Genomic DNA, 25,051 nt, shown 5'->3' on the forward strand with positions numbered 1-25,051 from the left:
CTTACACAGGTACAGTGGCTCAGCATAGATGAACCATTGTCCATGTTCCACTTCTCTTGAGTAATCTCCAGTCTGGTTGGTTTGTTTTGGGTTTTTGTTCCCTGCTAAGGTATCCTGTGGTAGTTAGGTAGTAAGGTAGCAGACTAACCCCTGTTATTCAGCAGGGTCTTGCCAGCCACTAGCCCACCCTAGCTTGTAGCAGAGGAACTGGATTCAAGTCCTGACCCACTCGCCTGCTTCTTTTCCTTCTTCCCCTGCCCTGTGCCTGTTCCCCTGGGCATGGTACTCAAGCTGTTCAAAGAGGAGCTATGCCCCATGAAGGATGGGGTGAAAGTGGTCAATGATCTTGCACACCAGCTTGCCATCTCAGATGTCCACCTGTCCATGGAGAACTCCCGTATCCTGGAGCAGATCAACACACGCTGGAAGCAGCTGCAGGTGGGAAGGAGTCAGGACCAAGCACTGCAAATAAACCACAGGTGGGAGGATGCTGGGGAAGGCCTGGCACTGCTGAGCTTCAAGGATGATAAAGTAAGGCTTGGCACAGCAGGCATGGTATAGGTGCTGTTCCTGGAGGAGGAGAGCTTCAGTTCAGTGTGGGGGAAGTGGCTGGTACATCTGTAGAGGTCTTGAGCAGGAAGAGGCAACGGGAGGAACAAAGAATGCTGTCTGAGGAGAATCAGGATCTGATGGGGGGACAGTGCCAGCTGTGGCTTTGATGTCTGTGAAAATATGGATACAGGTGAGCTGGAGATGTGGCCTGTGCTGCTTCAGCCTGTGGGAGGAGGTGTAGAGGGCTGAGTGGACTGGGAATGCAAATACCAAGGCAGGCGAGGAAGGAAGAGGACCTGCATGCTGGGGCATGTCCGAGTCCATCTGCAAGCCTTCCTGAATAGGGCTTCAATCTAAAATGCCTCATTGGCTGCCATTGAATTCTTCTGTCCCGTTCTCCAGGCCTCTGTAAATGAGCGTCTGAAGCAGCTCCAAGATGCCCACCGGGACTTTGGACCAGGCTCCCAGCACTTCCTCTCCTGTACGTGAGTGGGTCCTCCTGGCTTCCTGCCATGAGGCTGCCTCTGCAGAGCAGCTTAGCATGAGCTGTGGCACAGGAGAATGGGGTGCAGAGTCCTGTTGCTGATGCCAGAGCCATGCACACAGCTAGAAAAGGGCCCTGGTCAGTGCCTAGTGCACAGGAACCAGAGCAAGAGGCATCTCCCAAAGTTAGCATTGTGCTACCTCACCTTGTGGGACCAAGGGTAGGATGGGAGTAGGGTTCCTCTTCAGAGTGCAGAGCTGTGACACTCGCAGCAGCAGCTCCCAGGCGATACTGGGACTGTGCCAGCCTCAGAGGCTGGGTGGGCAAGACAACAGTTGGCAGAAAAAGGCAGTCCCCCATATTCCATGGTTGTCATTCGGAGGCCAAAAATGTGTGAGTTAAGGAGGTTTTCATTCAGAAAACCTCCAGAGTCTAGGGTCTGTCATCAGAAATGCTGAGCCCCGCAGGGTCTCTAGATGCCAGTGGGGTTTTCTGGCCTGTGTTCCTCTGCAGACCATGTCTTCCTATCTGAAAGGAAGAGTGATTTTTCAAGTTACTAGAATTGATAAGCTGTTTGTGACAAGGGAAAATAGTTGAGGGTCATAAAAGGGCTTTTGTCCTCTAGATAATAGACATAGGGTGGCAGGAAACTGGTATGGGATGTGTCCTCATCTTCCTGAGATACTGCAGCTGACACACAGAGCATGAGTAATGGGAACAACAGATGCTGTGGATGCCCAAGCCTGGCCATAACAGGCAGTGCTCTGTGTGTGCCCAAATCCCAGCTGCTATGAGCCTCGCCCCCTGGTGACTGCGGTATTGCTTTGGGCATCATCAAAAACATCAGGAAGTGTATCTTCCTGAGTTCTGAGCTCAGCCAGTTTCAGAGTCCCTGTCTCCAGAGAGGCAAGATGCCTCTGACAAGACCAGCAGCCTTGTGCTTCTCTTAGAGGCAGCGTCTGCTTGCCTGGTCCAACACCCCTAGTTGGTGATTTGGGAAGGCACAGCCTCTTCAGAGGCACCCACCTGCTGGCAGTCCCGCTGGGCTCTTGTCAGAAACAGCATCAACCTAAAGGAATGTTCAGTGTTGATCTGACATTTGTGTTTCTCTCCTTGCAGCCTCTGTCCAGGTCCCCTGGGAGCGAGCCATTTCCCCCAACAAAGTCCCATACTACATCAAGTGAGTGTGCTCCCAACTGCAGCCCATGGTCTTCTCTGGCCTGGTAGGAACAGGAATTTGGGACCAGTTAGGAGTGGGAGGCGGTGACCAGACTGGTCTGAGCACTGACCTCCAGCAAAGTGTGTTGTGCCCAGCCTGGAAAAGCCAGGCTCACCCTGCCTGCTGAGGTGCCCCAGCTGAGGGGGGACACTAGCTAGAAGGAGAAGGGGGATGGCAGCAAGTGGGGGCACCCCCCTGTGGGCATCCTCCAAGCTGCTGTGGCTGGGGAGTGCGCTCACTGGGGTGCAGTGGTCCCAGTGTCTCCAGGCACTGCAGGACTTGCTCCCAGGGCTGGCTGGGTCATTTTCTAAATTATCATGGCAGATGCTTAATTCCCAGCTTGACCTTTGGTTTTCTTCTATTTTCCTTCAAGCCACCAGGCCCAGACAACATGCTGGGACCACCCGAAGATGATGGAGTTGTACCAGACGCTGGGTAAGGAGGCTGCCACAAAACTATTCAAGTAGCATCTGCCTTTTTGCAGCATGGGGTGCTATGTGAGATAGCCCCAGCCCACCTGCTCCCCTCTGTGGCACAGGGCCCCCCACAGCAATGGGATGTGACCCCCTGCCAGGCTCTGCCCCTCCTCCTCCCACACACACCCTGCTTCTGCTGTTGGGGCTGGTGTCTGGGAACTGCAGCTGCTTCCTGCACTGGAGATAAGGATGTCAAGCTGCAGTTTTATTCTTCTTTTCCTGTGTTATTACAGCGGATTTGAACAACATCAAGTTCTCAGCATATCGGACAGCTATGAAACTACGACGGGTGCAAAAAGCCCTGCGATGTGAGTGCGGGAAGTATTTCCCTCCTTCTGGGTCTCCCCTGATAAAGGCATTAAACTAACACAAGCTTTTATCAGCACATCAAAGGCAGGAGCCCACCAGGGGACAGGTAGCTGAGGCAAGAAGCACCAGGAAGATGAGCATGTAGCTGGAAAGCTGAGCAAATCCCCCAGCAAGATGTCTGTGTCAGCACCTTTCTTTGCAGGCTTAGGGTGGAAATGCCTCAAGGGCAGGTGTTAGTCAAAGGGATTTGAGAACCAAGTGGTCCAGCTCAGAGTTACAAAGCTGTGGGATCAGGCAGGGGCTCACTGAGGAGCTCCAAGGGAGCGCAGAGAAGCCATAGATGTAACCAAGAGCAGAAACCAGCCTCACTGGCAGGGGCAGAGAGGGCTCCACAACTTACAGAGGAGGAAGGGAGCCAATAAACCTCACTTCTGCAGTGTTGGTGAAATTCCGGTTAAAATTAAGATCAATAGCCAGGTGAATACGATGTGATAGGATGCCTCCTGCCTTTGATGTGCTGATATGATGCGTGGCTCTCTGAGGGACAGCTGCTCCTCAGAAACTGCTGAGGAGTTTCCAGGGGAATTGGTGAGTAGGCAGATGGGAATCTGATAGATGTGGCACCCTTGGCTGCTGGAGAGCTTTTGGCAAGGCCTCTTCCCTAAGGCTCTTCTCAAAATTAGAGAGGCAGGAAGAGGGAAAACCACCTCCTGAACTAATCATTCCTGACAGGGAGGAGACATAGCCAGGTGGCAGTGGGGTCCCAGGCAGACCTGTGCTCCTTGGCATCTTGTTAAAGGCCTGGAAGAAGGTAATAAGTGAGAGTCAGAGGAGGTTTGGTACTTCGGGGTGTTGAACCCTGGCTGTGGAGTAGTTTCATGACACTGTGGTGAGCAAGCTGTCCCATACCCGCAAACATTCAGGGCTGATGTAGTGCAAATGGGGGAAAGCAGCAGTTAGCTTTCACCACCCTGCAAAGTTGTCCAAGCAGCAGTAGCTGCAGAAACACCAGGCATGGTGAGGAAAAGGGAAAAGAGCAAAACAGAGCCATTCTGTGTGCTGCTTGTGCATCTTTGGTTGCTTGTCTCTTGCATCTCACATGCTGCACTGGCACCTTCTTCCCAGCGCAGAAATGATATGGAATAATGTGAATAAGTGCTTTTTTTCAAGACATACTTGAGGAGGGCAAGGAGACTGCCAAATGCCAGCTTCCCCATGATGAGAGGTTTGGAGGAATGAGTGGCTATGTAGGAAAGAGGCAGTGTGGGACACATCAGAGCCATGTCCAGTCACGGGCAGTGTGCACGTGAGGGTGAGCAGGAGCGATACTCACTGGTGTGTGAATTGGGGGTCCCCAGTGCAACTGTCAGCAGCTCTGATAGGAGAAGGGACAACTTTTCCACAGAGTGAAGTTGCAGTGTGGAAATGGCACGTGATCCCTTGGGCATGGAGAACACAAATGGTCTCAGAAATGGAAAGACTTTCAGGAAAGAAAGATTGCTGGCTGCTAAACATGGTAGTACATACAACCTGCAGCCATAGAAATCTGAAAGCAAGGTAGTCAGGGTAGCTCCTGCTGTCCTAGCCCTGTTTTATGTTTGTGCCTTGACACCTGCTGCTGGTCAGAGCTGGAGGCAGGACTGTTCCACCTCTGGGCAGCTGCTCAAAGGGTTTGTGTGGCTCTGCTCCCCCTCACCTCCCCACATCAGCCCTGCAGGGACCTGGCGTGTGCAGAGGCTGGCTCTGGGCACCTGTGGCTCTGCACAGAGCCTTTCATGGATAACATCTTCATGGCCATGGTTGGGCACAGCAACAGGGAAGGAAGGTCATGCAGAATGGTGGCTCAAATTGACTATAGGTGGAGATGTGCGTATTCTGGGAGGGGTTTAGAGATGGGAGAGCAATTCTGGGAGCTGTGGCCATCTTGCCAGCATCTTCCACACCGCAGTGGGGCTGGGACTGCCCCAGGGGCAGAGCTGTGTCTCCCTCCTCTTGGTCCTCACCTCTTCCATTTTCCTCTCTGCCTCTGATCTGTCCACCTGTGCTTTTTGCGCAGTGGACATGGTGACCCTGGCCATGGCCTTGGAAATCTTCAATAAGCACGACCTGCAGCCCAGTGACCGGGTGATGGACGTGGTGGAGGTCATCCACTGCCTGACCGCCCTCTACGAGAGACTGGAGGAGGAGCGGGGCATCCTGGTGAATGTGCCACTCTGTGTGGACATGAGCCTCAACTGGCTGCTGAATGTCTTTGACAGGTACTGGTTCCTCGATGTCCCTCTGAGCTGTGGGGCTGTCATGCTTTGAAGGAAAACCCTGTGCTGCTTTTCTAGCTGGCAGTGCTGCAAAAAGGCCCTGGCCACTAGCGAGGGGGCTGCCCAGCGTGGGCTTGCCTTGCTGACCCCCCTGGATAAAAAAATTCCAAAACATTTGCAAACCTGTGCAATATCTTACCTTGCAGTGGCCGCAGTGGGAAGATGAGGGTCCTCTCCTTCAAGACGGGCATTGCATGTCTGTGCGGGACAGAGGTCAAGGATAAGTTTCAGTGTGAGTTCCCCATCTCCCTCCCCCAGGGCCTGGTGTGGCATAACCTGGGGAAAGTGGGAGTGATTTTGTTTCCTGGCTTAGCCCTTCTTTGCCCAGAAAGAGCAGAGAAACAGCTTTCCTGCAGTGACTAATCTACTTGTATTGCCACCCCTCCCCCTCTCGCTCCCCAAGCCCACACCACGTAAATTAGGAGGCATTTTTGCAGGCTGGTTGGGGCTGTGGTGATCTTGCTTGCATGGCACCATAAGGAACAGTGCAGAGAAGGCAAACAGGTAACAGTTATCCAGTGCTTCCCAGAAGGAAAAAGTAGAGAAAGTGGGAAGTAGGTTTCAGACAAATTTAAAGGAAGCCCCCTTCCTCACTGCGTTTTAATCATGGTACTCTCTGCCATGGAATACTGCAGAGAGGTTAACATAGGAAGCACCAAGGGGTTAAATAAAGGGATTGGGCAGATTCATAGAGGAAATTCCAGCTGTTAAAGAAGTGTTATATGTAGCCTCTGTCTAAAGAAGACTCTAAACTCCTGGTTATTGGGAGCTGGAAGGATACTGGTAAAGGTTATTTAATCATAGCTTGTTTTTTCTCTCCTACTTGAGCTCCCTGACCAAGACAGGCAGTGGGGCCCCTGATCTGATCCTCACACTGCTCCCCTGTGCCTACATCCTGCCCAGTGTGCTGGGGCATCAGCTGTGTCTCTAACAGGTCTCTGTGTCCATCCTGCTGGCAGATCTCTTCAGCCAAGTGGCAAATGCTGGAGGACTGTGTGACCAGCGGCACCTTGGCATCCTGCTCCACGAGGCCATCCAGGTCCCGCGCCAGCTGGGGGAGGTCGCAGCATTTGGGGGCAGTAATGTGGAGCCCAGCATCCGCAGCTGCTTCCGCTTTGTGAGTAGGGTGCCATGGCCCATACTGTCCCTTCTGCAGCAGCCATGCCAGGGAGAGGCTCTGGGAGCTGGCGAGGAGCTAGCACCCCATCACACCTGGGTCCCAGCACTAAGCAGCCCCTTCCTCTCCCCTCCCCAGAGCAATGGGAAGCCCACCATCGAGGCGTCCCAGTTCCTGGAGTGGGCCAACCTGGAGCCGCAGTCCATGGTGTGGCTGGCCGTGCTGCACCGGGTGACCATGGCTGAGCAGGTGAAGCACCAGACCAAGTGCTCCGTCTGCCGGCAGTGCCCCATCAAGGGCTTCAGGTAGGGGTTATGATATGGGACTTTGGCCCCCAAGTGGGGTGTGTGGTGTCCTGCGGGAGGGAGCTGAATTTGCTCTGTGCTGCTGGGGCAACCTAGGGCAGCAGCGTTTCAGGCCAGTCAGGCCAGGTGCCAGCACAGAAGGAGCAGAATGCTTTTCTGGGGACTTCAGCCATCAGTACTGTGGGTTCAGTGGGGTGTGAGAGCAACACAGACCATCTCTGTCTCCTGCTGGGCTCTCCTTGGGCTCCAAAATGATGTGTATTTGCTGACTCTTACTGCCTCCCTATGGCCTCTTGATCTCTCCAGGTATCGGAGCCTGAAGCAGTTCAACGTGGATATCTGCCAGACTTGCTTCCTCACTGGGCGAGTCAGCAAGGGCAACAAGCTGCACTACCCCATCATGGAGTACTACACCCCGGTATGGAGCTGGGCTGTGCTGGGAGGATCTTGGCTCAGAGCAGGTCCCCATCAGCACGACAGCCTTGTAATGTTTAGGCTGGTGCAGCCCCAGAATTGGATCCCTTGTACGTGTTTTTGGTTTGTTTTTTTTTTTGTTGGTTTAGTTTCGTTTTTTTCCCCTCCTTATGCTGGAGGTTGCCTGTGTCCCTGTTATTCTGGGGCTCATGGTGAGCAGGATGCATGGCATCTACCAATGCTCAGCTTGGCTTGTGCCAGGCCCCATGACAGGCTGACAGAGCTGCCATGTCCCCTCCTTGCTTCCTCTGTTGTGTCTGCCTCTTCCACTGGAGCTTGTGGCCAGCCTAAAAGGACTTCTTTCCTGTGGATGCTGACCCCCACTTTTCATTAAGCAGCACCTTGGTAATGTTTGTGTCTCTGCAGACCACATCCAGTGAGAACATGAGAGACTTCGCCACGACGCTGAAGAACAAGTTTCGGTCCAAGCAGTACTTCAGCAAGCACCCACAGAGAGGTTACCTGCCCGTCCAGTCTGTACTCGAGGCTGACTTCTCCGAGACGTGAGTTGGCTGTGCCCCAGGCTGTGCCTTTTGACCCTGTCTGATACACAGGCTTCACAGATGGAAGCAGCACCCCAGCTGTGAGTCAGGGCTCCCATTGGGAGGGCTGGAGGGGGCACTTTCTCTGGGCATGATACAGCACCTAGTTTTAGGAGGAGCGAAGATTTCAGTCTCCCTTTCCAGCCTGTCCCTGGCTTGTCTCAGCCCATGTAAGACCAGGGCAGCCTCTCCAAGCGAGAGCCTTGAGCGAGGACTGCTGAGCCTTACTGACCACTGTATGTCTCTTCCAGACCAGCCTCCTCCCCAATGTTACCACATGCCGACACCCACTCCCGGATCGAGCACTTTGCCAGCAGGTATCACCACTGGGCACTCATGTCGTGCCAGGGCACAAAGCATGACTCCAATGGGTGCGGAGGGGTTTTGGGGCAGATGCGTGGTGAGATTCTGCTCACCCTGCTGCACCCACGGCACCCTCCATGCTTCCCAGCATGCTGCCTGCCAGGCAGAGGCTGGCTGTGGCAGCTCAGGCTGCAGGGCCAGGCAAACCTGCCTGCACCACTTTGCTCCTGCCTGGGACTTGGCTGATGCCATGCAAATTGGCAGCAAACACCATGCATTTGACAGCAGATGTCTTAGTGATGAAGCAGCCTCCATGTACTCTCCTGCTCTTCCCAGTATGAGCTGCTGGTTGGATTCTCACCAGGCAGATCCCTCAATGTCTTGCTCAGCCTCTGTGCTCACCACTGCTGCTTGCATGCTTGCCATTGCTGCTGCCTGTGGTTTGTAATGCCTCTGCCCTCACCACGGATCCAGGCAGAGTGGGCACCTGAGCAGCACAGGGACCCTGTAGCTTAGGCCCTAGGCTGGAGCTTTCACCCCCAGGTAGGCTTCACCCCTTTCCTTTGCCTATGTGAGAGGAGGCTGAGCTAGCTGCATGGCATCAGACTTTTATTCCAGAGACTGTCACCCCAGAGGAGCGTCTTTTTTTTTTTTAAAAAAAAAAAAAACCTCTCTAGAGCCTGTAAAGATGGGCAGATTGGTGCAGGCCAGCTGGAAGACCCTGCCAGAAAGGGTCTTGTAGGAGCTGCTGTAAGTAGGGTGCATCAAATAGACATTCAGGGTGTGTCTGATCATATCTCAGCCTGTTTCTCGTTCCTCCAGGCTTGCAGAGATGGAAAGCCAGAACTGTTCATTCTTCAACGACAGCCTGTCCCCTGATGACAGCCTGTGAGTTCTGTCCTCCTGTCCCTCCTCCTCACCTCCTGCTGAGTCAGGGCTCCTGTGGCTCCATCCCTGCCTAGCCAGGGCACAGAAATGCTTTCCTTCCCAGCTCCTTTGAGTCTGAGGCTCTTAGGCACCCCCAGCTATGCAGGGGTGCTGAGCCACTTTTGAGCTCTAGACTTGGAGCAGCCAGAATGAGCTCCCATACTAAATGACCTCCCTCCAGGCTGTCACTTCCCCAAGGGCACACAAATCCCTTGACACTGATGTTCCTCACCAAGGTGTTTCTCCACCTGCTGCAACAGGGATGAAGACCAGTATCTGCTGCGCCATTCCAGCCCTATCACCGACAGAGAGCCTGGGGGCAGCCAGCAGGTTCCAGCAAGCCTCCACATGGATGACAAGGGAGAGCTGGAGCAAATCCTGGCACACTTAGAGGATGAAAACCGGTAGGGGCATAGGTAACTCTGAAAGTGGGGTTTATAGCCTATGGGGAAGGGGCTGGAGAAGCCTGGCAGATCTCAGAGTGGAGCTAGAGGATAGGTGCTGGGGCTCGATGTGGGGACTGGAGAAGCTGAGTGGGTTGGTTTGGAGGGTGTCTAGGCTGAGCCCTAAAACCCTCATGGGAGTACTCGGTGAGGGTGTGCTCTCCAAGGAAGGGAGAAGACTTTGTTCCCCAAAATGTTCCTGCCCTCATCCCCAGAATCTGTTCCCCCCCTGAACCCCAAACTGGTTGAAGTGAGCTCAGGGCACTGCTGCCTCTCTTTTCCCTGAGCCCCTTGCAAACAGCGGTGATGCTGCTCTGGACCACACAAGGTGATGCTCTTGGCAGGGCAGCTCAGCTTAGGAGGAGGAGGTGATGCTTTCCCTGCCCTTGTGTTTAGTCTCTTAGGAAGCAGTTGCAAGTCTTCTTGTAAACTGCCTGAGTGGGGTAGAGTTGCAGGCAGGCCACCACAAGGTGCACGGACTAAGTTCAGGTCCATGCTGGTCCTCAAGCTTCACATGTGGGAAAGCCTCCAGGGGTGTTTTGTCTCCCGGTCATGGGCCACCCCCAGTGCACAGCTGTTGGGTGTTTGCAGCAGTCTCTAGAAAGGAGAGCAGCCATGCTGACCTAGGCTGTCTTGCAGGATCCTCCAGGGAGAGCTGCGACGTTTGAAATGGCAGCATGATGAGGCGGTGGAGTCTCCAACCTTGGCTACAGGCTCCCCTGAATCAGTGCAAGACCCACGTAATGATGAGCTCCTGGCAGAAGCACGAATCCTCCGGCAACACAAGAGCCGCTTGGAGACCCGCATGCAGATCCTGGAGGACCACAACAAGCAGCTGGAGTCCCAGCTGCACCGGCTGAGGGAGCTGCTGCTGCAGGTACTCTCAGAGGAAAGATCCAGGGAAGCCCATCCTTGGGGTGGGCTTTGCCATAACAGAGCAGGGGCAGTGGCAGAAAGGGATGGTTAGGGTGGGGAGAGGACAAGGACAGAGGAGCGTGACACCTCCCTTTCTCTCTCCAGCCTCTGGTGGAGTCAGATGGCAACGGTTCAGCAGCCTCTTCCTTGGCTTCATCTCCGCATCAGTCTGAAGGCAGCCAGGCAAAGGAGAAAGAGCACAACACCCCTGACACCGAAGCTGCAGGTGAGGACAGGGTTTGGGCTGAGCTCTCAGCCCTGCTCCCTTGGTTCAATGCTGCAGGAAGCTGCCTGTGCCCTGCCATCCTGCAGAGAGGCTGGCCAGTGAGGAGAATGCCCAGAGAGCCTGCTCACCCCCACCCCCCTCTCTCCTACTGCAGATGAGGTGGAAGCCAAAACCCAGGAAGTCAGCGTGTGCCTGGAGGACATCATGGAGAAGCTGCGGAGCGCCTTCCCCAACTCCCGAGGTACTCGAGTGAAATCCCCCTCTCTGGCCTCTTATTGCTCCCTCAGATGAGGTTTTACCCGTGGAGCTCTGCCCCGATCCCAGCTTCCCTGCGACAGCTGATCCCCCACAGCACCTCCAGTCAAGACCTATGCTGCCACAGTGGTGCTGGGACTGATGTGTGGCCTGGGCACAGAGAGGTTGGGGAGGAGGTTTCACACCTGCGAAGAGAGGCAATCAGGTCTGCCAAGAGTATGGACCAACTAAATCCCCCCAGATGAGCTGCAAGGCAGCCTCCTGCCCTGCTTGGAACCCTGCACCCCGTGTGGCTCCCCACTGTGAAGATGGACAGACCTGCCAGCATTGAGTTTACAGCAATCATCTTGAGCCATCTCCTCACTTCATCCCCATCCAGACCCCTCTCCAGGAGAGGTTGAGGCCTCAGTTACCTGGCGAGATGGAAGCAATGGTGCGACCTCTCCTAGGTGCTCATGGATGGCTCTTCACAGCAGGGATGGGAACTGGGTGTGTGTGTGTGGACAGTGCTCCACTTGCCCAGCGGGGTTTGGTGTTGGTCTTTCTACTCTTCCTCTGTGCACCAGCCCAGAAGCAGCACGCAGTCCCTCACCCAGGCTGCTCACACACATGCAGGGAGCGAGACATTGCTTGGTGCCAGCACTAACACAAAGCAGGGGAGAGCTTCCCTCTCTGCCCATGTAGCCCCTCACCCATTTTCTGCCACCTCTGAGCGGGATCCTCCTGGCTCTGCAGCAGCCCTTTTCTAACCAGGTGGCTCTGGGTCCTATTTTCCTGATGTCTCCATTTCTCTTTCAGGTATGACCTCCCTTATCTAATACCTCCTGTGAGCCAGAGGCTTTTCCTAACCAGGCTGCTTTCCTCCCCCTCCTTTCCCTGCTATGCTCCCTGTGCTGCAGCAGGCCTCGTACAGACTCCCTGCGAGCTGGTTGTGCAGGATGCTTGCCAGCTCCAGAAGATCTCAGGGGAACATAGGTCATGCAGGAGTGGGACTGTGGGCTCCCCAGGAGGTTGGCTCGGTCACTTGGCCACAGTGACCAAGCCTGGGTGGAAAGGTTCAGAAGAAAGAACAGAAGCTCTGAAAGCTGCCTGTCTCCCCCAGTGTTTGCAGGCTGCTTCCTTTGACCACGGCCCTCAGCAGATGCAGAGCTCAGCATCCCATTCCTCTTCAGTTGTGCCCAGGGGCCTCTAGGTTTACAGACACCAAAACACTCCTGGAGCCACCTAGTTTTTAAAAGAACTCTTTCTAACAGCATCCAGCTGCCAGCCTTATGGATTGAACTGTCTCTGCCACCCAGGGCTCTGCAGCCAACGAGGCACATACTGTCTGCTGGGAAGAGTCTGTGAGGTTTATGGGGTAGGGCGGAGTCCATGTTAGAGCTTCAGCCCAGCTAGTAGCCTTATCTTGAGAGGGTCTTTATAACAGAGCCTTATCATCTAATTTGCATATATTTCTATATATTATATATATATTCTGTACTTAAATACTCTCATGGACTCACTCCATTAAATTCTAATACTGTAAATGCAGCTGCCCTTCACTTTCAGTCCAGCCCAACATCTGCTCCTGCAGGGACTAGCACCCTTCCTATTGCTGGTGCTGCCTTGGATCAGGGCTGCTGGGAGGAGCTCAGTAGAGGGCCGGACCTCTGTACCACCCGGTTTCCTGGGGAGCTGTGCCTTTGCCATGACACAGAGCACCTGTTCTGCCTGGACCCAGCTCCATCCCTCAGGAACCTCAGCTTCTGCAGCTGCCCATCCCCACAGTGGTGTGGGAAGGGATTTCTCCGGCCATAGCTCCAGCCCTGGAGCCACCAGGACGTTGGGCTATAATGCTGGAGCATAGTGGTGCAGGCAGGCAGCAGGGCAGGCAAGGCACCTTCTTGCTGCCCCCAAGGAGCAACTGCCCTGCTGTTGTCCCCTAATTTGAGCTGGGCTGAGGGGCTGGAGGCACTTGTTGGAAGCAGGCGAGTCCAGCCAGGTCGTGGAAGAAGCTGTTCTGCTAGCTGGCAGGGCAGCTTGGTGGTGGTGGGTACTGGTCCCAAAGGCTCCCTCAGGCTGGCTGTCTTATGCTGTGTTATGTTGAGAAAGAAGTAGAGTCAGGTGTTGTTAGGGTTTCTCAGAGTGCAGGCTGTGATGGCCCTGGTGCTCTGGGGCCACAGGCTGGGGGAAGATGAGATGCCCGAGCCCTCAGGGTAGGGCTGCATGCTGGTGTGAAGCATCCTGCCCAAAACAGGGCTTGCTGCAAGGACAGGGATGGGGCTGCTGTTGCTGGCTGGGACAGGATACGGTGGTGAGCCATTTGAGGAGGTTCGGACCAAGGCAGCGTGTGGGGGCACAGGGCTGCGCAGGTGGTTGGCTTTGGCATGCTGGCAGAGGTGTGAAGCAGTGTCCACACTGGGGATTAGACAGTGCAAGCCTTACGGCCAGGTGTTCGGGGTCTTGCACTGCAGTGTCCGCTAGCAGCAGTGTGGGTTGCTGTCCTTGCCATCCCTTCTCACACCCAGGCAAGCGGCAGGAGTGCAGGAGCAGTGGCATTGGTGCTAGGCTGGCTGTGAGCATCCATGTGTGTCAGGCTGCTTGTTTGACCCTCTTGGGGGACCACACGCCAACCTGCAATACCTGGCTGGACCCCCCCCCCCCCCCCCCCCCCCCCCCCACTCCCCCGTTACGCTAGTGGCAGGATGGGGGGAGTGGGGGAAGGAGCAAGGTTTTGGCCTGAGGATGAGGTTGGGTGTACCCAGCCTGGGGGGAGATGGAGGAAGGAAAATACAGGCTGAGGGCAGAGCTCCTGGCCCCGGTGCCAGGTGTGGGGAGCAGTGGTGGCCAGACGGGGTGCTTGGGTGGTTGGGTACAGGGTGAGTGCAGGCTGTGCTTGGGAGGCAGGACGCATCAGGGAGGGGAGCAGGCTGGCTAATGCTCTGGTAACCATGTACTGTGGTGCTGCTGTCCTTGCTGCTTCATGCCATCTCTGCTCTGGAAAGAGAATAAATTTGTATTTATACTGAGATGCAGATTGGTGCTCTGGCCTCTTCTATCCATGCACCTTGGCTGAGTCAGGGCAGCTCCTGGCTCTGTGCCAGCCTGGTACTGCTCCTGCTGGGACACAGATGTCCCTGTGCCCTGTGTCACCCTGTCTGTCCACACCATTCAAGGCAGAGCAGAAGCTGTGAGCAGAAGCCCAGGCTCCCCAGAGGTGCATCCCCTGACCACCACCTTTCTTTATCCTCTTCCAGCAAGGTCTGCTCAGGTCCACATGGCAGCCTGAGGGCTGGGACAGGGGCTGTGTGGGGACAGTCCCTCTTGTTCAGCTGGGAACTTCTGCTGTAGGAAACCCTTCAGCTCCAGGAGTGATGTAGGCATCAGTGGGATGCTGCACAGGCAGTCCTCTCCCTCTGTGCTTTCTCCCTGGAGCCCCATCAGGTCTCCAGTGTCCAGAGGTGTCCAGGTGCCTCTGCCCCAAGTGCTGCCCATGGTCCCTGTGCCTCCATGACACAGTGAGGGGTTCAGCTGAGGACTAGTCCAGGGCAAGGCTGGGGGCTTTCAGGCCCTCCCCACCACACAGGGTGCAGCCCAGACTCAGGTGACAGCAAAGTGTGTCCAGGACTGATACTTGTAGGGCTGGACCTGCTGTCACCCCTGGCCTGGAAGGGCTGATCGTGCTAGGCAAAGGCCTGACATGGTACTACTGCAGGGAAGTATGGGGACAGCTGTCATACAGGAGAGATTCAGGAGCTTAAATGGGGATGAAATGCAGCCTCTATAACTCCTCCTCCCACAGGCAGAGCAAAAAGCCCCATCCCTGCACTGCAGGCTCCAGGGCAAGGCAGGAGGCTGTGATCAGGGAAGCCGGTCACATCGCGGAACAAATCCAGCACACGGTGCCAGGGAAGAGCTTTTATTTCACAGCCAGCAAAGCTCAGCAGGGCCCATCTGAAAGTTGCTGGAGCCATTGAGTCAGGGCAGGGAGGCAGTAGGTGCTGCACAACAGGGCTGGTGGTCCAGGCAGTGGCAGGGAGAGGACAGCATTGATCCCATGTCACTCCAGGACCGGTCCCAGCCCTCAGCCTTGCCCTCAGCCTTCCCCTCAGGGTACAACAGCCCCCCCCCCACCTGTGTGGTGCTGCCTTGTCAGTGGTCCTGCAGCCCTTCCTCCATCCAGGTATAACCAGCCCTGCTCAGGGCTGGCCGTGCCCCAGGGTCATGGCTCCAAGCTCTCTGCTCTTGCTGCACTGCCCTGGGGGTGCATCACCCTCTTCCCTGGCTGCTATGGGCCAGGGGCATCCTTCCACCCAGCTCCTCATCTGCCCCTGAGTGCCCAGCCTGGAGCACTGCCCTAAGGGTGAACCTGTCAGGGGGTATATTGCCTTCCCTAGCATTTCCTTGGCTGCTGCCTGCTCACTGCTCCCCACAGCTCCCCTCTTCCAGTGCCTCTCTGGGTGTTTTGTCCTCCAGCTCTAGGGGCTCCTTGGCTGGCCCCAGCCCCTTCCCAGGGGACCCCAGCTCTGAGGCTCTGCCTGGCTCAGCCCTAGCCCTGGTCCCTGTGCCAGCTCCCTCTGCCCCACTGCCCCCAGTCTCCAGCCCCTGCCCTTGCCCTGCTGCCTCTGCCCTCTCTGCTATCCCACATTGCCCTATAGCCAGCTTTTCCATCTCTGCTGCTGAGCTCTCTTCCTCTTTGTCCTCTTCCCTTTGCCCTCCTTCCTCCTCCTCCCCCCCTCTCTCCTCTTTTTCTTCTTCCTCCTCCTTCTCCTCTTCCTCTGCTCCCCAGCCCTCTGGCTTTGCCCCACAGGTGCCCAGATTTGCTTCTTCCCCCAGTCCTGTCCCATCCCTTGCTTCCACCTCCACCCCTACAGGCTGCCCCTGGGCTGTTTTTCCTCCTGATGCTTCTCCTTTACACCGAGACCCAGGGGTCCCTTGTTCTGCTTGGTCAGCCCCTGGTTGTTCCACTTCTTCAGTCCCCGCACCCTGCTCTCCCTGCCCAGGAGTCTCCAGGACCCCAGCCTCACTCTGGGGTGCTTCTTTCTGCAACTTCGCCCTGCTGCCCACCTCCCCACTCTCCTGCCCCTCACTGGCCCGTGGTCCTGGGGGCGGCTGGAAGAGCCCCTGGTAGCGCTTCCGATCCTCCACATGCTTCTTCCTCATCCTCTCCCCTAGCTGCTTCAGCTCCTTCTTCACCGCAGCTGCCATGGAGGGGTCAAGGTGAGCCACCCGGAGGAAGTCCTCCCGTGCCTCCTGCTCATTCCAGACAGCAGCATGCGCCTTCGCCCGCTTGAAATAGGCCTTGGCGTTGTCTGCCGGGAGAGGAGAGCCCCCAGCGGGGGTCTGGCAGCTCAGGGCTACCAGCCATAGGAGCTGGAGACCCTGGGAATCCAGGGGCCACAGAGCACAGGTGATATCATTGATGGGAAACATGGGGTGGACACACTTGTAGGTTGGGGTACCATCAAGGGCAGGGGGACCTGCGCCATGCCTGTGCCACTGTGGGCACCAAAGGACATGGGGTGCAGGGATTGTCATGGGCAAGGGGCGCCATGGTGGGCAGGGGCATCTGGATGTTGTTGGATATCACGGGAAGGAGGACCTAGAGGACACAGGGTGCAGGTACCATCATGGGCAGGGGAAAACAGGGACATGGGCACTGTCATGGGCAGGGGAACCTGGAACATGGGTTCTGCCGTGGACATGAGGATCCAGATGCCATGGGTACCATCACAGGCAAAGAGATGTGGGATAAGCATTGTCATGGATGGGGGAATCAGAAGACAGATTCCCTAGGGGCCTTGGGTGTAGTGGGAGAGTAGGATGCAGGGCACAGGTACCGTTGTGTTTCTGGAGGAGCTCCGTCGTGTGCTCCAGCACCTCGTAGTACTCGCCCAGCTCCAGCTGGCACTGGCAGTAGTTGAGCACCAGTGGTGTGACCAGGCTCTCCAGCTTTAGCCAGCCATCCTCCCATGGCTTTTCCTGCCCCAGGGGGCCACAGTGGGTGGTTCATGGTTGTGGTCATCCCCTTCCGAGCACCCAGGGCCCAGAGGGGAGTGCTTTGCTGAGGAAACCCAGGCAAGGGTGCAGGAGGTGGCTGGTTCCTGCTCACCTTAGTCTGGAGGTTCCTCAGGCAGATGACAGCCTCCTGGTACTTTGCTGCTGCCTGCCCAAACTCCTTACGGAGGACGAGGCGGTTGCCCTCACTGTGCAGCACAGGCACTGCTGCCAGCTTCTCCTCCTTGCTCATGGCCCAGGTGTCACGCTTGTATGCTGAGGGCTCATCCACCTGCACAGACAGCAGGAGCTGAGCTGCCTGTCCTGGCCATCCCCATGCTGGCAGCCATCCCCACCATCTCCCTTACCCGGAACAACTCCATGATGAAGATGAGGGGCTGCGGCGTCCGCTGCAGCTCATCTAGGTCATCATAACCTGTGCTGTGGTAGTCAAACATGTTGCCCATGCCACAGCGGTGCTTCTGCCCTTCCAGGGGGTCCCGGCCCTCCGCGATCCTCCGCATGCCCCTGGAGACCAGGGCGTACATGCCTGTGTGCTGCAAGGAGGGGGAGCACCCTGCTCAGCCCCATGGGGCTAGCCTGCATCCCCTTCCTCTGGGGCAGTCCCCCCAGTGCCATGGTTAAGTTACACCTGTTCCCCCAATGCTTGCACCAGGCAAGGCTGGAGCATCTCCGGGGCGCATGGTCCTGTGCCCTGGCTCTGCAGAAAGGAGGGGAGTGGGCACCTGCGGGCCCCTCACTCACAATGGCGTCACACCAGAACTCAGCCACCTCCCCGACTCTCATGGAGCTGAGCAGCGTCTCCCAGATTTCCAGCTTGAACATCTTGCCCACGATGATCTCCATGGGGCTACCAGCTTCTCTGCTGTCATCGATCACTGTCCTCTCAAAGTCATCCTTCAGTGTCTGGAAGTGGAAGGTGATCTGCCCCAGAGAAAGTTCACTGTTGAGCTGGGGCAGGCACTGCAGTAAGAGCTCTCCATCCCCGAATCCCTCTGCCACAGAGCCAGGAGATGGGGCCAAGCCTGCTCCTACCGAGGTGCTGGTTTGAGTGGCAGCTCTCCATCTGCAGCAGGTGACTGTGCCTCCTACCCACTTAGACAGCAAGCAGATGGTGGAATGTCTTAATGCCCATCGGTGCTGTATCTTGCTGCTCTCTTTGGACACTCCTCCCCCACTCCCCCATAAGCCAGTAGAGTGCTCCCTGAGCATGCACCAGAACCTGGTGGAACCCACGCTGATCTGCCCATACCCATGGCTGGGGAATCTCAGAAACCCCCAAAAGCTCCCTACTGGCACCCTTCACTCCTGTTTGGGACGCGTCAGGAAAGGAAGATTTCCAGCAATCCACGGTGGCCGCTGAGCTCTGGTGGCCCCAGAATGCAGGGAGGAGTTGGGTAACAGCACCAATGCAAGGTGAATGCAGTGGGCAATGTCAGCCATCACTGAGGGCAATGTAGCTGCCCATGCCCAAAACAGCTCTTCCTCCATCCCCCCTTGCAAGGGATCTCCTGGATCTCCCCATACCACAGACCTGGAAATCAGCTTGCAAGCAGGGAATTTAACTGTAATAGGCAGGGATGGTGGCATTGAACCCACTCCCCTCTCCTAGGGCTTCGGGGTAGTAACAAAGATGACTTACCTTGCTCCCATCCTGCAACTTTGGCAGCTCCCCTTGGCCTCCATGCAGAATCTTCTTTTTGACCCCTTCCACGTTCAGCAGGTAGGTTTCCTCCATGGCTGTTCCTGCCGGCCACCAGGAGCAGGTCACAGGCACATGCACATGAGCATGCTCCAGCCCTTCCTGAGCTCCACCTCTTCCTTAGGGTATCTCCCTTTCTTGACTATCTGAACACGCATATCTCCCAGGGCTGCTGCTGGCCTTTTGCTTTCTGTGTTGGGGATAGAGCTTGGAAGACTTCTCCCCTTCCCCTGCCCTTTGGGTTGTGAGAGGGGTGCCCTGCTGTGGCACACCCTTGGTGAAGCCCGTAGTGCCTTTAGTTGCGTTCTGGAACTGCCTTTATAATCCTCTTCCCACCCTGCCAGGTTAATCTGGGATTTGCCTGCCTAGTCTGTGAGGAATTAAAGAAACTCCCTGATCACGGGGGCCTCATTCCTCCCACAGTGACAGTCTGCGGGGTCCCCTTTGCGCACAGTCCCCCTTTGCCCCAGCCACACAAGGAGCATTTCAGCGAAGGAGCCGAGCAATGCTGGTGTGAGCACCAGCCAGGGGCTATGTCTGGTCAGGCACAAGCTGGCAAGAGGGAGTGCTAACCTGTGCTCCAGAAACCACAGAGGAACAGACCAGGAATGGAACTGGTGCTTTATTGAGCCTGGTTTGCAGACACAAGCATTCCCAAAACAGAAGAACAAACTCCTACCAGGCCAAGCCCATCAAGTCCAAGACTCAGTAAGATGCAGAAAGGAGCACCACATTGTCCTGGGGAGAACTACACACTTCTGGGAAAACGGTGCTGAATATTTACAGTAAATCCGGTGTTCTGACTGCTTTCACAGACACAGTCCAATTCTTTAGCTCCACTCAGCCAAGCCCAGCACAATGTATGTGAGAGCAGCTCTGGACATGGAGCCTCTAGCACTGCCCAGCAGCACATCTGGCAGCAGAGGTGTGTGACTACAGCAAAGACTTTAGCATGGCAGAGGAAAAACACTTCCAGCTCCGCTCACAGGTAAAGAGACCCAGGCCTGCTCCTCACTTCTCCATGAGGGACTCCAGCTGCTCCTGCAGGGATGTCATCTGGAAAGAGGGAGTGAGGCATTACAGTAAAGCACAGCTGGGACTCCTGGCAGCTCCAGTCCAAGCACTTCTGTGTTTCTGCGGATCTTCCACCTATGCCAGGGGCTGCTTCACCTGTACGTCACAGGGAGCCGTGCCTGGGCACCTCTGGGGCAGAACTTGGCCCACAAGCCTAAGCTGCACAACAGGAACTTGGGAGTGGGAACCTCCTGCCTTGGTACCTGTTTGAAACTCAGCAGAGCTGCCCAGGCAGGAAATCTGCCAAGACCCCATGGCTACTGCCTTTCTTGTACATGGGTGCTAGTGGGTTTCTGTGATGTTTTACCCCAGGCAGTAATCCTAGCAGCCTTGGACTGCTGACTAGACATGTTTTGGCTCACTGCTCCTCCAGAAGGAAGGCTGCAATCAACCCCATTTCCTATACATCCTTGTCCCTTAGGAAGCTCCATGCAAGCACAGATGAGGTACGCCCACACCTGACCTGTAACACTGGAGTTCAAAGCAGCTGGTGTAGTACAAGGTCCAGGAAACTTTGTCAGAGGCCAAGCCTAGAACCGTGTCGTGCCCCCTCCTACTCCACTATGGGAGTTTCCTCACCTGCTGCTTTTCTCGCTCTTCCTGCTGCTTGAACTCATCCAGCACAGCCTGGAGACGGGTCTGCAGAGACAAACATGCCAGACCACGGTTACCAAAGTGTTCTCAGCTGAATGGGTGCTGTCAAAATATGTTAAATGGCGCAGCAAGCCCCAAGCTGCACTGACAACCAGCATCCCCATCTCCTGCAGTTTCATGGATTGTTTTGCCTCCATCAGGAAATGCTGGAACATATATGGTCACACCACAATTATTTTTAACCCACCAGGCAAAGGTCCCTGGCTTTTCCAGGGCAACAACTGAATCATTCTTCTGGATCTAATGGCAAGACAGCGCTGAGTAGAAGACTTGAAGAGACCCCAGGAGAGCTCTCACCTTGAGGGCTAGGTTCTCCACCTTCATGATGAGATCTTCCTGGCGCTTCCTCCTGTCCTGGGTTTCCTGGAGTTTACTTTTCAGGTTGTCAATCTGTTTCTGGATCCCCATGACTGGAAGAGATAGTGAGCTCAGACCCAGAGCAGCAGCAGAGCTGGGCAGCATAGCCTGCCTGGCGCCCTGGTGATTCTGCTGCACTCTGCCACCAACTCACCTATCTGGTTGGACCCCTCGTTCTCCTGTTGCTGCCCATCGGACTCATTCAGCTTGTCCTGCAGCTGCCTCTCCAAGTCCTCCTCAGTGTCCATGATGTTCAGGTCTTCATCATCATGATGATCCCTCTCATCTTCATCTTCGCTGCTGCTGCTGATGTCATTGAATATCTCACGCAGTTCATCATGTTCTAGGGGGGTGCAAAAGGGAAGAGGTAAAACACAGCTGATGACCTTCCAGCACCCTTTGCCTGCCACGGATGAGATCAGTACAGGGTGCCTGTCTCAATGCCCTCTCTCCTTTGGTCTGGTTAGGGCTTAGCCCAGACAGAATGGGTCCAACCGATTACTTAATGGCTAGAAAGAAAACAACAGCCTTCCCCACTGCACCTGAGGAGCCATGGCCTTGCTTATGTCCTGACATCCCTGGGGAGGAGATATCCAGGCTGGTGAGTGAACCATGGTTGTCTACTTCTTTTGTTTCATCTTCAGCAATGACTTCCCAGCCTGTCAGCAAGAAGAAACGAGTCAAGGGAAAAAGAGGAACATGAAAGATGCGGTACAACAAAAGAATGCTAAAAACTGCAGATCACTGCCCCTCCAACAAGTCTGGCCTTGCAGCTATGGATATCCAAGATGAACCACCCCAGCCCTCTTTTTTGATGACTTCTCCTCTGCTGTTACTTAAGTTCCTGCTCAGTACAATAGTACAGTCCACAAGCAAGGTCACCACGAAGAAACAATGAGCTTTGAACAAGGCAAATATGAAGCTCCAAGACCTCAATGCCTCTTGTGTGCTTATCTCCCAGTCTCTCACACCCACACAAAGCTGAACTTGTCTCTCGCTTCCACAACCCCCAAGACAAAGAAGCATGTCCTGGCCCCCACTTGAGCCGTTTTTCTCCTAAAAGGATACGGACACTGACAGCTTCAGCATCTGTGCTCAGGAGACGCTTCACCTCTTTTTCCACATCAGGAGACTCAATATACTGGGCCAGGGAGGGGAAGAGAAGAGAGACACCGTTAAAAGCCTCGTGCAGGCTGCTGGTGCTGGTCAACTCCAACCCTCCACTTCTGGACAGCCTTTCTTCTCTTATGCTTTCTGCTCAGCCTTTGCTCATGCTCACCCTAGAAGTAATTTATGCACCTCCAGAAAGCAATCCATCTTTTTCGTACAGAGCTTCTTGGTGGTTGTATACTCCCACTTTTGTACTTAGACTACTTATGAAATAAGACTTCCCGTGCATACACAGGAAGTCATCAAGCTGCTGTTTTCTAATGGACGGTCAACTCAACTCCTTCCCATCACACTCAGAAGGTGGTTTCATTTTTCTCTTTTAAATTAGCCAGGAATCTTAATGCAGTGACATCAAATCTCTCCTGTGGGCCCTAAGAATGTCTCAAATAACTTGTTTCCCAAATGTCATGCAAAATAGCACCCCATCTTGTTCTCAGAAACTGCAAAGCAGAGAAGAACAAGTCTTCCCAGCCTCACGATGCTGCATCTCCTCAACACCTTGCCTGGCTTGTGCATAGGCACAGAGACAGTCTCTGATCTCCATCTGTTGTCACTCCTCCAGCTGACATGACAGTTTTTCTATTTGTAGTGTTGCTTGTTGAGGAAGTGAACGGGCCATGCATAGAGAGGAGATTTCAGCTGGGAAAGCAGGAATGAGTGAAGCCTCATTTCCATATGTCTTCCTTTCTTCTCTATGAACAGGAAAAGATGTGCTAGGGCAAGGCAGCCACAGGAGTGGAGTCCAGCAGTTCTCTGCACAGAGGATCTTCCCCTCAGAAGCGTCTTGGAAAACATGGAGGAAGCACTCAAAGAAGCATTTAAATGTACTACCCTCCCTTCGCACTCATCTCAGGCAAGGAAACACATGAAGCAACGTTAAGAAATTACATGTTTTTTCTGGACTAATAGACAGTTACAGCTCTAATATCCCTGCCTTCCTATCCCTTGGTTACTGCGTTTGCATCTATGTGAGATGCAACTCACCTTCTTCTTAGCTGTCTTCCGGAATCGTCTCTTCCGTACATTTTTCAGGGGAAGAGTGACTGTGACAGAGGAAACAGATTGCATATGTCAGGCAGGTGGCCTAATGGGATTGCTGCATGCCAAAAGGGAGAAGGTCTGTTTAAGAACAGAGAGAGCACTGCAAACGGAGCAGCAGCACAGCTGGGACACTGCAATGGTGAGTGCCCTGCACAGCTGTGGGTACACTGGGGTAGTGGGACGCAGGAGGGGTTTGGCACAGCCTCTACTCAACTGCCATGGTTCCAGATGAATTTCTTCTCTCTGTCCTTGTCCTTCTTCTTGTTTGCCTTGGGGTCAGTGCTCACAGTTTGCTCTTCCAAAGGTGGGTAGAGATCACCATCCACAGTGCAAACAAGCATCTGGAATCCCCCCATAAACACAAAGGATGCTTAGCCATAACAAAGACAAAAGGATGTAAAAGTTCTTCTGGAAAGTGAACAGTGACTGCCCACCGCATGTTGTGAGCCAAAGGGATTCAGGGGCATGGGCTACCAGAAACACAATATATGGGCTCAGTTTGTATCTAAGCACAGCAGCAGTTAAGCTGTTTCAAGGACAACCACATTTCATGCTTCAGAAACTCAATTTCTAAACACAAAGTGGAATAGGGAATTTTAAACTGCTAATATTGTGAGAATACAAAAATCGGCCATGTTATACCGGGTGTCCAGCTGCCAAAGTGTACAAGGGTTTTCCTGGAGAGGGGAGCAAGGAATTAAGCTGTTGGGGCAGGCAAGAAGGATAGCTGATACCTGGCAAATATCTGCTGTCTTATAGAAGGTTTTCTTGTCAATGGTTTTTAAGCTCTCGATGATGCAGGGCAGATCCACCAGCTTGGCTGCCAGCGGCACCCGGTCTACGCGGACAATCCCATGGCGCCCATCCGCTACGGAAAGCCACAGGACAGGTTAGTGCTGTCGCTAAACAGCAATCAAGCAATACATTACTGGGCAGCACAAATTACACAGGAAAACAAATGCAAGTTGCACAGCTTCGCTTGTGGACAGTCAGAGGAGTTTTAATATGCCCTGATCCTGCTCACTCACCGTGTAGCTCAATGGTGAGTCTGTCCTTCAAGTTGACATTCCCAGACTGTACTGCTCGCCGCACAGTGGATGCATATTCCTGGGAAGGTTGGACAGACTTACGTCAGGGCTAGGTGTGCTTCCTCAGAGAATCACTGAAGGTTTTTTGTCCAACCTACCTAGCTTTAAACACCCCTGCCATCCTAACACAGAAAACCAACTGCAAGAGCCACAATGAAAATTACACCCTCCTCCCAGTACCGCAGGTTACCCCTGTGGCTTTGCTATTCCCAGTGCCCTCCACACACCCCCAACACAATACAGCTGTGACAGTAGCGTGAGGCACCTGACAGAGATACCCTGCCGGCGGACCACAGCTCTGGGGGAAGTTAGCACTCCCCTCACCAAGCTCTCACAGCCTCAGCAGGGCACTGTCTCAGCTTTAAGCAGATACCATCAAGTGCACTGACAGCCATGGCAACTGAAGACCCAGCATTTGCTAAAGCCCCTCCCTTACAGAAGTCTCCTCCCTAATCCTCTAAATTGTCTTCCAAGCCTACTGCTCTGTGTCGCAGGAGCACCTCTCACGAGTGGCCGTGGAAAATCTGTTCAAGTGAGTGGGAATGGTCTACCCAAGGCCAAATGCACCCTGTCTCTTCCATGTCCCCTGCCAGGTCCGCAGATTTCCCACTGACTTCACCCGCCTTGCTAGTCCCTCTCCCAACCCCCGTGCTCGCCAAGCAAACTAGACTGAGCCGCGTATGAAGCGTGATGGTGGCCGCTTCAGCTCCACCGGACCGAGCAGTCTCTTACCGGCGGCAGCCGCAGCACGAACTGGCTCTCCAGCTCGTGCGGAGCATCGTCCTTGTTCTTACTCATCCTTTCTTCTTCACTTTGGAGAACGAGCTACAGTTACCTCACCGCTGAGAAGGCTCCTACAGGATAACCCCGGCCCAGCACCCCCGGGCCAGGCTCTCACCCACGGGCGCCCCGCGCTGGGGCGGCGGCGGGGCCACCTGAGGCCTTTCCGGCGCCCGGGGCCGCGCTGCTGTGGGGATGATACCCCCGGCAGGGCCCGCCCAGCACTCGCTGGCCCCGGCCCCAAACCGGGCTGCCGGAGTCCGCCCCGCCACCGCTCCCCGGCGCCGGCCCGGGCGGAAGCCAGGCCCGGTGTGCCGGCATAGGCT

At 55.0% G+C, this 25,051-nt stretch overlaps 3 protein-coding genes across 4 annotated transcripts in view; 1 reads left to right on the forward strand and 2 right to left on the reverse strand.

The window, feature by feature from the left end:
* Positions 1 to 13,872, forward strand: part of DRP2 (dystrophin related protein 2) — a 30,452-nt gene extending 16,580 nt beyond the window's left edge. The window contains exons 7-24 of one of the 2 annotated variants that reach the window (XM_075106971.1): positions 292 to 438; positions 955 to 1,033; positions 2,156 to 2,216; positions 2,629 to 2,690; positions 2,965 to 3,039; positions 5,097 to 5,298; positions 5,502 to 5,587; positions 6,315 to 6,472; positions 6,611 to 6,777; positions 7,084 to 7,195; positions 7,618 to 7,754; positions 8,045 to 8,110; positions 8,919 to 8,984; positions 9,284 to 9,427; positions 10,106 to 10,343; positions 10,487 to 10,607; positions 10,762 to 10,848; positions 11,661 to 13,872. In XM_075106971.1, the coding sequence (XP_074963072.1) occupies positions 292 to 438; positions 955 to 1,033; positions 2,156 to 2,216; positions 2,629 to 2,690; positions 2,965 to 3,039; positions 5,097 to 5,298; positions 5,502 to 5,587; positions 6,315 to 6,472; positions 6,611 to 6,777; positions 7,084 to 7,195; positions 7,618 to 7,754; positions 8,045 to 8,110; positions 8,919 to 8,984; positions 9,284 to 9,427; positions 10,106 to 10,343; positions 10,487 to 10,607; positions 10,762 to 10,848; positions 11,661 to 11,680 (2,028 nt within the window). In that variant the 3' untranslated portion in view covers positions 11,681 to 13,872. Of the gene's footprint in view, positions 1 to 291; positions 439 to 954; positions 1,034 to 2,155; positions 2,217 to 2,628; positions 2,691 to 2,964; positions 3,040 to 5,096; positions 5,299 to 5,501; positions 5,588 to 6,314; positions 6,473 to 6,610; positions 6,778 to 7,083; positions 7,196 to 7,617; positions 7,755 to 8,044; positions 8,111 to 8,918; positions 8,985 to 9,283; positions 9,428 to 10,105; positions 10,344 to 10,486; positions 10,608 to 10,761 lie in introns of both variants that reach the window. The other variant, XM_075106970.1, reaches the window with a different exon arrangement.
* A 1,245-nt stretch (positions 13,873 to 15,117) lies between these two features.
* Positions 15,118 to 18,722, reverse strand: LOC142063334 (aryl-hydrocarbon-interacting protein-like 1). The gene is made up of 6 exons (XM_075106974.1): positions 18,502 to 18,722; positions 17,604 to 17,783; positions 17,207 to 17,395; positions 16,954 to 17,130; positions 16,682 to 16,823; positions 15,118 to 16,153 (listed from the first exon to the last, which is right to left on the reverse strand). The coding sequence occupies exons 1-6, from the start codon at positions 18,595 to 18,597 to the stop codon at positions 15,261 to 15,263; spliced, it is 1,677 nt and encodes a 558-aa protein (XP_074963075.1). The 5' UTR covers positions 18,598 to 18,722; the 3' UTR covers positions 15,118 to 15,260.
* A 445-nt stretch (positions 18,723 to 19,167) lies between these two features.
* TAF7L (TATA-box binding protein associated factor 7 like) lies at positions 19,168 to 25,008 on the reverse strand. The gene is made up of 11 exons (XM_075106977.1): positions 24,678 to 25,008; positions 23,886 to 23,964; positions 23,592 to 23,725; positions 23,072 to 23,198; positions 22,801 to 22,859; positions 21,715 to 21,787; positions 21,189 to 21,305; positions 20,801 to 20,989; positions 20,587 to 20,699; positions 20,215 to 20,274; positions 19,168 to 19,617 (listed from the first exon to the last, which is right to left on the reverse strand). Exons 1-11 carry the CDS (start codon positions 24,741 to 24,743, stop codon positions 19,573 to 19,575), a joined length of 1,062 nt encoding a protein of 353 aa, XP_074963078.1. The 5' UTR covers positions 24,744 to 25,008; the 3' UTR covers positions 19,168 to 19,572.
* Positions 25,009 to 25,051: the final 43 nt, after the last annotated feature.

The sequence above is a fragment of the Phalacrocorax aristotelis genome, chromosome 11 (genome assembly GCF_949628215.1).
Source record: "Phalacrocorax aristotelis chromosome 11, bGulAri2.1, whole genome shotgun sequence".
Classification (NCBI taxonomy): domain Eukaryota; kingdom Metazoa; phylum Chordata; class Aves; order Suliformes; family Phalacrocoracidae; genus Phalacrocorax; species Phalacrocorax aristotelis.